At 37.7% G+C, this 16,212-nt stretch overlaps 1 protein-coding gene across 1 annotated transcript in view; it reads left to right on the forward strand.

Moving 5' to 3' along the window:
• The window catches only part of GPC5 (glypican 5), a 742,077-nt gene that overhangs the window by 35,647 nt on the left and 690,218 nt on the right, over positions 1-16,212 (forward strand). Inside the window, exon 3 of the mRNA XM_055702313.1 lies at positions 10,656-10,817. Within this exon, the coding sequence (XP_055558288.1) occupies positions 10,656-10,817 (162 nt within the window). The remainder of the gene's footprint in view (positions 1-10,655; positions 10,818-16,212) is intronic.

Consider the following 16,212-nt stretch of genomic DNA (forward strand, 5'->3'; position numbering starts at 1 on the left):
TGATTAGCATTCTTAAAAGTTCCCTTAGGGTTGGGAATTACATCCATGTTAAAAAGATGCTGCTTAAAAAAAGACATATTTACCATAAAATCAAGGGAATAAAAGGATATTGAAGAGTCATCTGAAACCATGAATAAATATTCATTATTATTTTAGAGTTTTGCTAAAAGTCTAAACATCTTGAAGCTATACTAAAGCCCATAGTAAGCCTAGTTAAAATTTCATATTAGCTGCTGCTTTACAAAAGGCAAAGTAACAAAAGTGTGAAAGCTGAGTAGTGCCTAACATTTTTTTAAAACATTAAACACTGTGGTACTAGAGCTAATCTTTAGGTTATTTAATTTTAATACTAAACAAGTATTATGCATGTCTGTGCCTATATACACATGGAACTCCACATAGGCAGATGCTCTGTATATTATTTGTTAATAACTAAAATGTAGTAGTTGAAAGGCTGTACATACTGGAAAAATGACACAAAGGTTTTGTGCAAGATCAGCTTTTATGAACCTCATAGGAGCAAGGGTATCATTGCTTCTAGGAAATGAAGCTACTGTTTACTTGCGAAAGACACACATGTCAAGTCAGTAGGAGAATGAGGAATAGTGCATGTTCTATTTTTTGCTTGGTTTGACAGCTCACCTACACACTTCTGATCATGAAATTATGGTTTATTATAAAACAATGACATTGACTAAAATCATGCTATGTGCAACACTCTTATTTGTGTTTCAGGCAACTTGATAATAATACTTTGCCACTTCTTCTCTGTTATGTTTTCAGTTTCAAGCAGAGGGAGGACATTAATATGTTGTTACTCTCTGCAAAGATTTGGAGGGTAAAGTAGATCATCTTGACATAGATGGCAGTGATGTGTTTTTTTACTTTTTTTAAATACTTGGCAAAACAAAACAAAAAACCCCTCCCCAAACCCACCACAGCTATATTCTTTATTGGGAATAGCTGTAAGTCTCCTGCTGGTATTTGGGCCCATATACAAGCTGTGTTGAAGTTTGGAGCTTGAGCAGTTGTACTGGGGAAGCTTCCATAATGCACAACATTTTGTCTTTCTAGTAAGTCACTTACCAGAAAACAGTAAGACTATGCTGATGTCAGAGAACAGTAAGAAGTTTTGTACAGTCCCACAAGCCCCTTGTGCTATACATATAAGTTTCCCTGAGTCCCAAGTATCCAACAATGCTTATTAGTCTTGTTTCAGCTTCCTCATGAGTTACGATGTTCAGACTGATCCTCTCTTAAAGGCTCTGAGTTCCTTTATAGCCCATCAGTCAGTGGCTGACAAGTTCTGGTCTTTGTTACCATCCCTGTTACCACCTGCATTTTAGTGTTTGTGTGTCTGTGTTTCTTGAATTTGTCATTTTACTTGTTGCTTGCCATTTCTTTTATACTGAATAGTCCATAACCAGGCAACTTAACAGGCCATATACCATTACATTCAGATACCATTACATGTGGGCTGTGTGCATTTGTGTACCTGCACTGGAAGTGGGTCCCCTTTCAACCTGCTTTAGCCTTCCTGAGGGTGCTCTTGCACCCGTCTTTGGGCTACATGTACTTACCATTGCTGACCTCCCTTCCCATGGTTGTTTGCAAACTCTTATCAACATCCCCCTGACGTGCCTGTATCAGAGCCCTCCTTGCCAAGTAGGCCAGCCTCTTGGCGAAGGTGTGCCTACTCTGCTTTGTTAAACAGATCCCATCTTTCACTAACTTGACGTTCCTTCCTTAAAGAGGCACCCAGGTTCATAAAAGCCAAAGTGCTGTGTGTGATACTTCTAGGGAAAAAACTGCTCAGTACAAGTAGCCTATGACAAATCAGGATGAGAGTGGTTTGCTGTTTTTTAAAAAGACACCTGGCAATCAGTTAATGTTCAGGATCAGTGTCAGTAATACAAGAGATAAACACAGTACTAGGCACAAAATGTTAATAGACACCTGTAAATTTCTAAGCACTTTTTTTTAATTCCAAAACTTTCTAACCTCCTCTCCCCACCATGGTTACCTGCAACCCCCACACTGGCTGTGCAGGCTCCCATGGGTGTGCACCCCTTCTCGGGGAGACATGGCTGCCCCAGATTTTTTTGCACCCCTGCTGCTCCCAGCACCCCACTGACGCACCCCCCAGCACCCCGAGGTGGGGTCTCTGTGTGCTCCACCAGCCCACTGCTGGGTGCAGGCTGGTCCTGGTGCCCCATGGGGAGGCTGTGCTGCCCAGACTGGGCAGGGGTTGGGGTGCTCCACAGACACTGCTGGCAGGGACAGACTCCCTGTGATGTCTGCTGCTTCCTCTCCAAATGTTTGTGCTTCTTGCCAAGGTCACTCCTTGGTTTCAAAAACCTTGTAATTCCCCAGTTCATGTTTGGTACAGCAAATTTTTTTGTTCAGCATCATGAGTTTTGGGCAAATGGTTCTGTGGTTTTGGTGCACCTTCCTGGTATTAGCAGCTGCTGTTGTCACAGATCACAGAACGGCTGAGGTGGGATGGCACCTCGGGAGATCATCTAGGAGAGTCTCCTGCTCAAAGCATGGTCATTTCCAGCAGGTTGCTCAAGACCATGGCCAGTCAGGTTTTGAGCACCTCTGAGGATGGAGACTCCGTGACCTTTCAGGGCAACCTGTTACAGTGTCGGACCATCCTCATGCTGATGTTTTTTTCTGGAGTGGCTGCTTTGCCAAGGGTGATAAAACATGTATTGCATATTTAAATTAATAAATAGGTTACAGGAAAAGCAATACATTAAATTAGTTTTCAATAATCGTAAGCTGCATTAACTTAAATTACAACACATCACATATTGCCTAAATTGTGCTTTGCTTGTTCTCTTTTAGGTAAAATTTGAGACAGATTGTAGTTTCAAGAAATCTGTACCTTTTAATTAAAAGAAAAAAACCCTAAAAATTTATTAACTAATCTGATTCAGCCCTGTAAAATGTGAATGCTTTTATGTTGTTAGTAAAACAAAACGGTGTGTGTTACAACTGCGGGTAGCATCAGGAAAACATGGCGGTTTTTTTCATCTTTTTATTCTGCCTATGAATAGAATTGAGTTAAATGTAATGACCTTACTGTGATAAATGTATTCTCAAATGAAAGTCAAAAAGAAGAAAAATTAGTTTTGATCAGGAAATCTAGAGCCTAAAGCCGCTCAGGAGGGTATATGGTTTAACATTGTACATTTTCAGGGGAGAGGTTTGGGGCAAAAGCACAGTATCTCTGTGTATATTTAATGTCACTGACTTTAATCAATGCTAGAAGCTAAACTACTATAGCATTTTCCCCTTTTTAACATCAGTGAATTAATCTTCACTACAGTAACAACTATATATAATAGTCCTGAAATTACACAAGGAGAGAAGGGAAGTAGAGAGGCTGTGTGCAGATATCATGGCAGTTCTGTTCATCTGCTGGCTGATGTCTGCCCCAGCTCCGTCACAGCCTGTGTGCGTGACAAATCTTCCTGCCCCTGTGCTGGAGGGGGATGTTAAGCACCTGGAGCTCAGCATGGAGCTGAAGTATCGCCAGCATGCATGTGAGGACTCCGTATCTGCAAGTGCTGTTGGATCCCACAGCTGAGATGTGCCCAGGTCCAGACAGAGCCGAGACCAATAATTACCTAAGAGAATTTGTGCTTGCCGAAGAAATCGTGAATGAAATTATCCTGAGATCCCACTGCTGTGGTGCTCGCAAGGTTAAAATTCAGGAACCCCTTTTTTCTACTGATGTGCTCCGATTACTATGCATTGCCCTTCTGCACACATCTCAAAGCAGAAAAAACAGGAGCAGGAACATCACAGGTTTTGAATTATCAGCTTCAAATGAGTGCTTTGCATACTTTGAAGGGTTGCTACATTAGCTGGGTTTTTGTTGTGTTGTCTTTCTTGCCTTGTGGCTGCTGCCATCCTTTTTCCTAAGGGGCAGCAAGCCAGAAGTTTTACTCTGGTTCTTCAGTAATAGTAGAAGCAATTTAGCTGACTGCTGATTTTATATAGCTGATTACCCCAGCACCCATATAGACACACACACAGAGAAAACCCACAGAGGAAAAAAAAAAAAAAAAGAGAATGGTTACAGATGTCATTAAAAAAAAAAAAAGAAGAAAAGGCATTGTCCATGTTCCATTTGCTCCAGACTTACTCCAGCCACCTACAAACCTCACTTCTTCATTTAACAAACCAATGGCTTGTTGTAGTCAGAATAGTTGTTTGTAGTACTTTGAATGCCATGGAAACACTTGCCTGATGCTTTAGAACACATATACTTGATATTTCATAGTAGTATTTAAGATCATAGACCTAGTTCAAAACTAGTCACTAAAGACCGTAATCAGTCTCTTTGTATGTGTCCCTAGAGAACAGCTAGAAAATTTTTGATGATGTTAATACAAAAATGTCCAATTTTAATTTTTTTATTATTCTTCTGGTTCTTACTGCTTTTCACTTTACCTGGTCCTATACTAAAGTAGCTCACCTAGCCCTGAAAAACAGACTTGAGTGTATTCTTTATGTTCCACCTGCAAATTAACAGTCCTGCCTTCACAGTTTTTCACTTTTAAGATCTCGTGTGCTTTATTAATTCGTGAATTCTCTTTGTGGCCTTGAAAATGTATTCCATACTGATATGCTAGCTTTTTCTGTCTAAGTTAATCTCTGAAAAGTATGTATATTGGACATTCCATCACTGCAAGTTGTGAAAAGTGTAGCGTGAGCCTTCAGTGTGACCCTGCATAGTTCTGCTTTCTTTGTAATCAAGTTTTCAGCTTGTGAAGAACACAAGAAAATCCTAATTTAGACAATGCTTAGTAAAATTAGATTAATTTATCCTTCTCTTTGTTGTTTAATTCTGGTTCAGACTACTGTGTTTCTTATTCTAACAGATTTGTTAGGCTTTCAAAATTGTGCTTAAAATTTTCTGAGGTTAGGAAGAAATTAAGGATAGCTTTGCATATTAAACTTAAAAAGTGAAATCAAGAAATACAAAAATTACTGAGAATTGTGCTAGAAGAAAAATATTTGGTTTTTTTTTTTATAAATATATACTTATATTAAATTGTTATGAAAATAAGAGGTACATGAGATGAGTGGATTGGGGTTCTCAGACTGCTTTGTGGAATTGGAATTGACAGGAGCATGTTGAGAAGGATCACTGCCAGCATCTGGTAGAATAAAACGGGTTTGGAAGCCAAAGCTATCATGAGGAATCTCTCAGCACTAATGGTAAATTGAAGGAGCACATTGCAGGAAGAGCGGAGAGATCTTTTTTTTGAATAATGTAGGAGCAGTGGGTTATCTTCTGGATATCTAGAAATGAAATAATTTGTTTAGTGGTTTTGTTGCCATAAAACTGATGTAGCTTTGAGGGAAAGCCAAGCTCAGGGTTGTTCTGAGTTAGCTTCTGTGTCAGTCTCTTAGAGTAGGTGCTGAGCATGTTTATTGACAAAGATGGGCTTTGGGCAAGGTCAGACATGAATTTATCATACAGTAAAATTGCTAATAGCTCTAGAGGCTTCAGCAACATAGTAGTTCATAATTTAATCCAGATGTTACTCTGGTTAGATGAATTGACTAAATGATTAATTTGTGCCTAAATGTTCAGCTTCTATTTCTTGAGGCTATCTTATAGGACAAAGATATTCTCAATTTTAATAGGATATTTCCATTGTAGATTCCTAATTCAGCTATACTTAATGGATATATTGGTTACTAAATGTAAATTTGAGCAGCAGTATTAATAATGATGTACCAGACACTTCAAAATTCATGCATGTGGGTTAAAACCTCTTTCTGTCTTAGATCTGTAGTATCACAAGTGACCTCTGTCCCCCTTGCACTCTTTCCTCATAAGTCGTGCTGGCTAGAACCTTCTTTATGAAGATAAAAGACTTTCCTGAAACAGCAGAATTGGAGTTTTAAGAAAATACAGGTACTGCAAATAATTGTAAAACTGCTTGGTTTGTCACTTTGAGACAAACACTAATGGATCAGGTTATATGACTAGTTCTTTCTTTCTGAGCTCTCTGCTGATTTGTTTGAAGGTTAGTAAAGAGAACTCATGCACAAATAATAAAAAAAAGAAATAGAGAATATCTTTTTAAATAAGCAAACATAAATAAAACCTTTCCTTTTCAGAAAAGAACCTAAAGAACCTATATAGGGGAATAAAGTATACAATAAGTCTGAAATTGGTATGGCATCAAAATGTGTCTAAACAACTTAATAACATAGTTCCTCTCTTTTAAACCGTCTGTTACATGACAAACATGCCTTTTCACAACAGTAGTGAGTCGGGTTTTGTTACAAGCAGAAGATAGCATTCAGTAACCAAGTAGGAAAGAGCTGTTTTAATGCAATACTGTGATACTGCTATGGGTATGAATACTTTTCCTCTTGATGTTTGTTGGGTGTATTGCTACTGGCATAGTACAGACTACCTTGGCTTGTCTTGTACTGTGGTATTTTTTGTGTGATAAACTCTTTGAGAATAAAAAAAAAAAATGGAGAGAGAGAACTGCCTGTCATACCTGTGGATAGACTTTTCTGGTATGATGAGTAAATATTGCTGCAGGCTGATTTATCATTCCTTTATTTATTTGTAGGTGAGTGGTATATTAGTTCAGTTTGCTGCTTGCTGTTTTAACAGTATGTTATTTAAAAATTCTCATTTACTGTAGCTAATATTTAAATTAATTAGTACAGTGCATCAGCATATGGACCTAATCACAAGGAAGAGGTTTTAAAAGGATTAATGGAAACTTGCAGTGTTGTATTTCCTTAAACAATGTTAATTTAGACATGTTTTGCATTAAGAGTTATTGCACCTGAAGTTATATGTGTTTTATCTACTTTCAGCATAACTCATCTCAGGAACAGGTAGTATTAATATAGCTTTAATCCTTAAGTTTCTTGAGTCATGCACCACTGATTTGTTCTCTTAACCCATACATTCTCTTGAGTAACCTGCTTTGTCTTTCTAGAACCAGTTTGCTGAAGCCATCGCCACTGCCCTGATAAAAAGATTTAACTTCTAAACAAGTGTTGTAAGAGCTACAGCTATAGGTTGCAGAAAAACAAACTTTCACGTAGTTCAAGTCCCAGCTTTGCCTGTTTTAAATTGTAGATATGGCCAGTCTTAAACACAAGCGTCTGAAGTGGTTTCTTGTGTTCCCATGACTTGGTCCATTCCTGCTGCTGGTCCTTCCCCACTTTTTAATGCGTTTTAGCTGCACTGCAGCAATTGCCCTCTGCAGAAGAGCCTGTAATGCAGTTAATCTGGAAAAGTGGGATGAGAGGAGGGGAGTCAGCAGTATTTTAGAGGTAGTGTCATGGTGTCTGAGAATGGGAATGTGAGAATGCTGTAGGAAGGTAGGGATGGTCAAGCAGTGCAGGGGCCTGAGTTTGGAGAGCTGGTATGGACTGGGAGGTTGGAGTCATTGGGGTCAAAGGCTTGAAGTCTGGCTTGGGGAAGTGTGGGGCATGCAATGGAGATTGAGGAAAGGGAGGCTGTGTATAGGTAATTACAAGGACTCTGAGGTTGTAGGGCACTGGTGAACTGTATTTTTAATACTCAAAAGTAATTTTAAGATGCTCATTAATGTTGCGTGGAGGTAGGCACCTTTGTTAAAGGATGACTCTGATGCTAAGCACTTTCTTTGGCATGCATAGTAGTAGCTAATAAATCGGTAATTTAATAGACCACTTTAATTTTGCAGCTTTGTTTTCATTCTTTTGGAATGTCAGGGTGGAATATTAAAGTTTTCACATGGCAAGAGATTTGTAAAGGCAGCTGGCCAGGATAAATTAATTCATTTGTAAATTGTAAAAATGTACATACTGAAGAACATGGAAATTGTATTTTTAAATAAATAAATGATGAAGATAAATAATGTTCAAAACCATCAAGCTCTATGAAGAAAAAGGTATCTTGTAGCAATACTGAAACACTTAAATAAAATTTCTTAATAGTCTCAGAAGTTCAGAGATTTGTACCTGCATTAGAATAGTGTTTTAACTTTCTCTTGTGACTGTGAAGGTGTTCAGCTTCCTGGGCTATGGCTTGTAGGTGTACTTACCACTGTGTGTTATGAACTACTACTGGAAACCACTTCAAAGAGATATACAGGGATATCACTTGCCTTAGTTCATTTTCACACCCAGAGCTTATGTTCTTACTTTTTCATGCTACCATGAATGCAATCTTAGATTTGTGAATTCTGTGTGGTAGCAGGATTTCTTAAAAGTATCTACTGCTTTTCCTTTTATATGATAATATTTACTGCTTCTTATGTCTGTGAAATATAGTTATTTCAAGGCACCAATTTTTAACACAGGCAGTAAATAGTTCTTGTATATATGGAGTCAGACTTTTGTCTTCATGATTATGGAATTATATGAATTCCTGAGCAGCACTCCTCACTAAAATTAATTAGTTTTGCCTGAAAACTTACATTTATGACTGAAAGCATGAAGCAGCAAAGATCCTTTAAAAATCAAGAGAAATTCTCTGGTATTTTAATACTGAGGGTTCAAAGTTATCCTCCTTCCACACCTGCTTTTGGATGGAGGGACCAGGAATTATGAAGATGGAAACCACTGATACCAGAAGGAAATGTTAGGCAAATCTGAGACCATATTATTTTAATTTGTTATGGGAGTCAGATTACTTCTGTGTAGTGTTGTAGCAACACGTGTTCATCAAGGACTCTGATAACTCCCCCCTCCCCCTTTTTTTTTATGTGCCATATAATTTACCTGTATCGTTTTGGTTTCATGTTTTTCTAAATGTGATTCCTAAGGAATCATATGGATATATTCTACCTGTCTAAATATTACACAGTGGATTCCTGCTTCAGGGCTGGGATTGCTGTATGGAAATAGTAAAATTTTTTCCTACTCTGAAATGAAGTTCCAGGGCCAGGAATCCTTTCATTAAGAGTTCTTCAACCAACACATGGATAAAGGGATATGAGTTTGATGCAAGGAATTTTTTGAAATTTTGCTGTTCTTCCAGAATGCTCTGATCCAGCCCTCAGTAGCTTAACTTTTCTTTCTTAGCTTTCTGGAATATATTATTTAAAATGCCTAATTCACAGAAGATAACTAATGGAATATTTAGGGTTCAAAATGTCTCTGGGCTCCCTTTCCCCATAACTATATTCGTACTATCTTAGAATGATTGATCAGAGAAAAAAAGGGGGAAAAAAGATCTAAAAGGAATGTTAAATCTTGTAGGTTTGATGATAGGGCAATAAAAAGTAAAGTACAAAGAGGTGCTGTAAGAGCTGAAAGCAAGTTTAGAGACAAGGGCAACGTGGATTTAGGTTTTGACTTCTTGATTTCTTACTTTTTTTCTGCCAGTCATGATCTTCTATTTTTACCTATTATGAAGAAAGAGTAATGCATGTACACACAACCACATAATTAGAATTTAGTCCACAGAGCAGATAAAAAAAAGTTTCTCACAATGTTTGCTAGAAACCTTGTGACATTTGCAGTGAAACAGGATATCTGAGAACAGAATTTGGATTGGACCACAAAATTTTGTATTAATATAATTTAAATTATCACATCTTCCTTCTTTCATGAAAAGTTTGTTTTCGCATTTTAGAAAGCATTGTTTAGATACAGTGTAATACCACATCATAACAAGGAAGCTGAATAAGGTATTTTCACCCTTGATTATGCTCCAGTTATATATATATATCTATAAAGCTATAAATACAGATATTATATGTAATAGTATATGTAATATTAATAATATATAAAATAGCAGTAATATAGCTATTATATAACATTATGTAACTATATATATAGTTATGAAAAAAGATAGCTTTTATAACAGTACTGAATTGCCCGTTTTGAATTCCAGCATCTCCAAAATTTGAAAAGGTGTTCCTTTCTAGGAATGTTTCCTGACCTGTTAGTGCAGTAGTAAATTGGCATGACAGATACATGGGAATGTTAGACATTAGAGAAAGGCACAGTAAGAGAGATTAGACTGGAACTTAGGACTGCTCCATATAAAAGTTAATATGAGAATATTAATTATAAACCTGTCAGGAGTGGGCTTTGCACTGGTGTGTTTGTAATACTTAGCAGTCGTTAGCTTTTTAAAGACCAAGAATTAAGATGAACAAGAGTGTCAGGCATGAGCTGGCTCAGCAGTTCAGTATACTAGATGATCACAGAATCATAGAGTAGTTTGGGTTGGAAGGGACCTTTAAAGGTCATGTTCCAACTCCCCCTGCAATGAGCAGGGACATCTTCCACTAGATCAGATTGTCAGAGCCCCATCCAACCTAACCTTGAATGTTTACAGGATGGGGCATCTACAGCTTGTACAATGATGTACAATGCATATTCAATGTATTTTACCAACATCAGTTAATAATATTCACAGCTGGATAAGATTACAGTGTCAGGGAAGAATATTAACTGTAAGAAGTGTACTCTTCCCATAAAATTTTAGTTAGTAACCCCTTCTGTTTTTTTGTGTAACCAGACAGATGCCTTTAAAGCTTTGGGTATTTCTTTTTTGTGTCTATACCTATGTAAAAAAAAAAAAGAAGTAACTTTTTAATGTATTTGTGTATTGTCTACTTGTGTTTTGTAATAATCAATGTAATTATCTCTTTCTGTAGGAGCTGATCTCCAGGTTTGTACTTCTAAAAATCCAACATGCTGTACCAAAAAGATGGAAGAAAGGTATCAGACTGCAGCAAGGCAAGATATTCAGCAAGTGCTTCAAACATCAAGTGCTCCATTAAAATTTTTAATATCTCGTAATGCAGCTGCTTTTCAAGGTACGGCCTTCTGCTTCTTATTTCGAAACTTGTTCATACTTTTCTTGTTTTTCATCTTTGATTAGTTGATACATGTAATAAAATTTATCTGTTAATTTTTAGTTTCTATGCTTTTATGCTTTCAAAGGAGGATATTAAATCATGGAGATGATTAGAAATGGCATTGCTCTTAGAATTTGTGACTTCTAAAAAATTATATTTGAGAAAAAGTAATAAACAGTTTTAGTAAGATTTTTTGATCTGATTGTAAACCAGTAACTTGGTATTCCTCTTGAACTTCTTTAACTTGGACAACACTAAAATGCCAAATTATTGCCTGGAGTGTTACAAAGGAGAAATTTCGTTATTCTAGTATTTCTGCCTGCTGTATTCTTTGTCTTGTTCTAATAGAAATACTTGGGTAGTTTGTTTCTGACATTAATTTTTTGGATCTAGTTTTATAAGCTTTTTAGTTCATAAAATTTTTTTTCTGAGTTTCTAAGAATAAGAAAAAAAAACATTGGAGGTTGAGTAACAGTTGTTCCAATGCACAATAGGAAGTGACCTGATAAACTAATAGTTTGGGTTGCTGGTGGGATTGCCTTTTAGCAATTAACCATCATAGCATTCAGTTTTCTTTGAAATAATAAGGGGTAAATTAATGCAGAATTTGGTTAGGAGCTGAGAAGATGTGAGAAATAGTGGCAATATGAGGTTGTATCTGATAGAAAGGGTTATAGACTTCACATGTGCTGATGACAAAGCCCTGCAGTCTTGTCATTTGTCTGTTAATGTGTAGTTATGGCCTTAATGGCCACTTGATTGGGCAGGATAAGATGGTAATTTCGTACAGGCTTAGGAAGTTGTGCTTCTGGTGACTTGTTTTTAACCTGTGAAGCCAAAATGACTAGGAGAATGAAAACAACTGCTTAGGTTGGTAAAATGGGTAACAAAGTTGGCTCTGGGGCTCTAAAGCCTTCCCTTTTTGAAATTTAGGCTGTCTAATGTTGTGTTCTACCTTCTGGGAGTATTGCCATTTAGCTTGCCTAACAGCTGTCAGTGGGTGTCATGATCGGGAGATCACTGGTAAAATGTACAAAGAAATCTCTCCCTCCCCGTCTTCTGTCTGTTCTTTCTGCCAACTTCTGTATATTAACTCTGTTTTTGCACCACAGTAGTACAGTATGTTGTATTGCTTTGCTGACCTACAGCTGTAGACCCTGTAGAGCTCAGTAACCAACTGTACTTCCCTTAAGTGAGGGCTGCACTCTTTTCCCCACCCCTAGAAAAAAACCAAAACACACAGAAATCTCCTTAGGTATCTAGATAACATACTTGTGCAATCCCAGGATTTCTCAGTCTTCACAAGCATGGGATTTAAGTGACATTTAAGTGAAGGTAAGTGAAATCAGGACCCAGAAACTACATTTCTGTTGCTTTTAAGTCCTGAAGGGCTCAGTCAGTGGGGTATTTTCAGAGTGCGTGCAGTGTACATCTCCCCCGTAGGTGAGTCTTCCCTGGAAGACAGGGACACACGCATGGCTTTGAGGATCAATGGTTGTGCTTTCCTCAGGTACAATCTGAGCAGTTATATTCAGGGTGTGGGTTCTAGGCCATTCTCAGCTTGTAAAGATTGAAGTTGTATTGCCTGCCAGTCCAGGAGGATGCCCTAAACACCAGTTTGGAGGCTAATGTGGGACATCGGCACTTTTCACTCTCCCAGTAATGCTATTTTACAGTGCAGAAAGGAATTCAAGAAGCAGTGACCCAAAGAAAGGAGCCTGCCTCTGTAGCCTAGTCATGATACGTCCTTCCTATAGAGAGATGGTTTCAGGACTGGTTGAGAATTACAGCTTTTCATCTTTTTTTGTGAAACATGTGAGCAGTTCTTGTTGCAGGAACACAAGCCATCTTTCCCAAATATGTAGCCTAACAATAATTACTTCTTCCACTGACTCTGTTTCATGATTTGCTTTTAAACAAATATTTTTCAAAGCATATACTTTAAAATATTTCTATTTTCCGTATCTTACATATTTCATATATTTTTGAAGTATATGCTTTAGTACTTTTGTCTTTAATTTCCTTTTATGTAAAGAAGTATAATTCAGAGAGAATGTTCCATGGATTATGGTATTATTTAGATTTTAAACCTTTTTTAACCTTTAAGTAGTTATTTGTGGAAAAACATGCTGTCGATCATACCACTCATTTTTAAAGAATAGTTGCCATTGCTAATTAAAATTCAAGCTAAATGATTTCAGATTCAGAAACTGTAATAAGATGCTGCTGATGTAATTTGGGGTTTGAAATCTAGGGACATAATAAGACATTACACCCAGTCTGAATCCAGTTTTGACCCTGCTTTATGCAGGAGTTTGGTCTGGAGGCCTCCTGAAGGTCCTTTTCAATGTGAATTATGGTATGACAGGGTGTCTACTGGCCTTCACCACCAAGTCTTTATACATCCCCCATGTTTAGCAGAGGCTGGGATGTGCAGCTAGGAGTGTGATTACCTCTCTTACTACTTTGGCATCTGGGCAGACATCTCAGCAATTACGCAGAAAGTGTGAAGGGGATTGTTGGGGTGTGTACAGAGGGGAGGGGAGCAGGTGGTGTGGTCTTTGCTGCTGTTCTCACCTGCCTCTTTTTGAAGTCTTCTGGAGTTGAGTATCTTGGCCTAAAGGAGGTGGACTGGATCCAAACTGAAAAAATAACTTACGTTTTCTCTCAGTTTCTTACATATTCAGTAGGGAGAGGCAGACAGTTAAAATAAGTAATCTGTATATGCCTCTGGAGATATTCAGAGGTGTATTTTCTATCTGTATTAGATACAGTCTAGAAATCCTGAGTACTTCAGATGACCCAGTACTTTAGGATGGCTGTGTTCATTAAATGAGGCATCTGTCTACCTGTCTGATCTGTCTGTTAACAGTATGTTTGTGCATGTATCTTTATATAAGAGCAAATATAGATATTGACATATTTTTGTCACCTTCTAATGTTTGTTAAAATCCTGTTGTCTTTTTCACTGTGAATCTTACTTCTTTTTAATACCTTTGAGGAGTGGTAAGGGAACAGAAGAATAGGTGAGAGTGAAGTTAAATAAGGATTTAATCTGGTAAGTGGGAGATATATTATAGAGAGCAAGAAATAATTTTTCCCTTGGGAAATGTGACTAGAGAACTTAAGGTGTATGATAATCATGTTTCAAGACAGTTCTTTTGGTAGGATAACATTCATACATGTCACTGCATTTTAATATTTATTATCTTAATGATAGCTGAGGAAAAGATTGTGAATGCTGTACAGGGATTGCTGTAACATCTCCGTTCTAGCGGTAACCATAAAAACAAATGCTTTTTTAACCTTTAGACCTAGCCCTGCCCCACCCCCCCACCCCCCATTTTTGCACAGTTTCTTAGATGTTACTCAAAGTTCACACTTAACCTTATCTATACTTCCAAACAAAAGAGGAACAAGCACCACCAGACTCAGCTCTTGTGTAGTCACAATGCAGTGCCAGTTTTTGTGTAGGAAAAAAAATCCCTATGGTTTGTAACAAATTGGAGAGGAATTGAACAGTCACCTAAGAATCTGGTGATTTGGAATGGGATGAAGCTCCATGCAACAGAATAGCAGATCTTGTGTCATTTCACTGTTTTTCCACACAGAGAGCTCATAACACTTTAAGAAGTGTCAGGATATGACATAAAACAAAGTAGTATGTTGTCTGGTTGAATTGGTGCAGTGGTTTAACCCCGGCCGGCAACCAAGCACCACGCAGCCACTCACTCACTCCCCCTCACCCAGAGGGATGGGGAGGAGAGTTGGAAAGGAGTGTAAACTGAAGGGTTGAGATAAGAGCAATGTAATAATTGGAATAGAATAAAAATGAAAGAACAGTAACAGCAATGATGACAACAACAATTACAATGAAGAGGGTGGGTGGGTGGGTAAGAGCAAAATCAGGAAGAAAGAGCACGTAATGCACAATGCAGCTGCTCACCACCTGCCAACCAATGCTCAGCTGGTCCCTGAGCAACGACCTGCCCGCCCTGGCCAACCTGGCAGGTATATATACCAAGCATGATGTCTCATGGTATGGAATATCCCTTTGGCTAGTTTGGGTCAGCTGTCCTGGCTGTGTCCCCTCCCAATTCCTTGTGCCCCTCCAGCCCTCTCGCTGGCAGGGCCTGAGGAACTGAAAAGTCCTTGACTTAGTATAAAGTCAATACTCAGCAGCAACTAAAACCATCAGTGTGCTATCAACATTGTTCTCACATCAAAGCCAAAACTCAGCACTGTACTAGCTCCCAAGAAGATAATTAATTCCTTCCCAGCTGAAACCAGAACAATGGGAAATTTAGAGGTAGTAATTGGGCTGTAGAGTCTGAAAGAAAATGGACTTTTCTTTATGCTACTGTATTTGGCAACTCTAGTACTGTACAATTGATTTAAAAATATTGAACTGTGAATCATTTATTAATGTGGCAACCTGTCACCAGAACAGTGGACTTGGCAAGTGTTCCTGTTTAAGAAACAGGTAATAAACTGCATTCTTGAGTGCGGCGTTTTCTGACACTTTTCATACTGTGTAGGAAAATTCTAATGACTTTGTGATGGAGTATATTGAATCAGGTTTTCCTGATGTAGTTTCATGTTTTTCTGTGAACTTATTATTACACAATAGATCAATATCCACTTTATCCTAGAGCAGAATTAAGTGAAGTCAAACTGTTATATTGTTTGAGGTCACAGTACAATTACTACATTTAAATATGATAAAGTTGTAGTCAGTAGCTAAAATAAATTGTGCGAACTAGAAAATGTGTTGGAATATTCTGAGCTGCTTTCTCAGGTAGCATAGTAAGCCATAATAAATAATGAAATATTTGTTCATCCTTGTAAAACTACATCTACCCTGGCACTAATTCAGTTGTTTTCCATTTATGAAGTTTTCTGAAGGATGATTTGAAGATCAGAAAACTTTCAGCAAGAGCTGCTGTATCTCATTGTTTGAAGTGATACATTGCCCTCTAGATCATTTGCAAAGCAAAGAACTACTTTGAAGTTCTAACATTTTCTTCTTTCTCGCCTCCATAATCCTTTATATTTCAAGTGTGATATAAATACGCTGAAATCCAAATACCTGTGAATCCCAACTTTATTAATTAAATGAATGGTTCTATTAAAAGTAAAAAAAAATAAAAATGGACATGCTAAGAGACCTGATTGTCACTCTGTTGTTATATCAAGAGGTGAGGATCTCAAAAATGCCTCTGGTTCACCAGAGTTATGCGCCTTGTTCTCAGTTGCTCTGCAGACCTTCCCCACAGCTACAGTCGTGTTTCCCTATGGGACTGAGAAAGTATGGAATTTTAATAATGCAGGAAAATGATTATACCCAGTGGTT

Source organism: Falco cherrug, chromosome 2 (genome assembly GCF_023634085.1).
Source record: "Falco cherrug isolate bFalChe1 chromosome 2, bFalChe1.pri, whole genome shotgun sequence".
In the NCBI taxonomy this organism is placed as follows: domain Eukaryota; kingdom Metazoa; phylum Chordata; class Aves; order Falconiformes; family Falconidae; genus Falco; species Falco cherrug.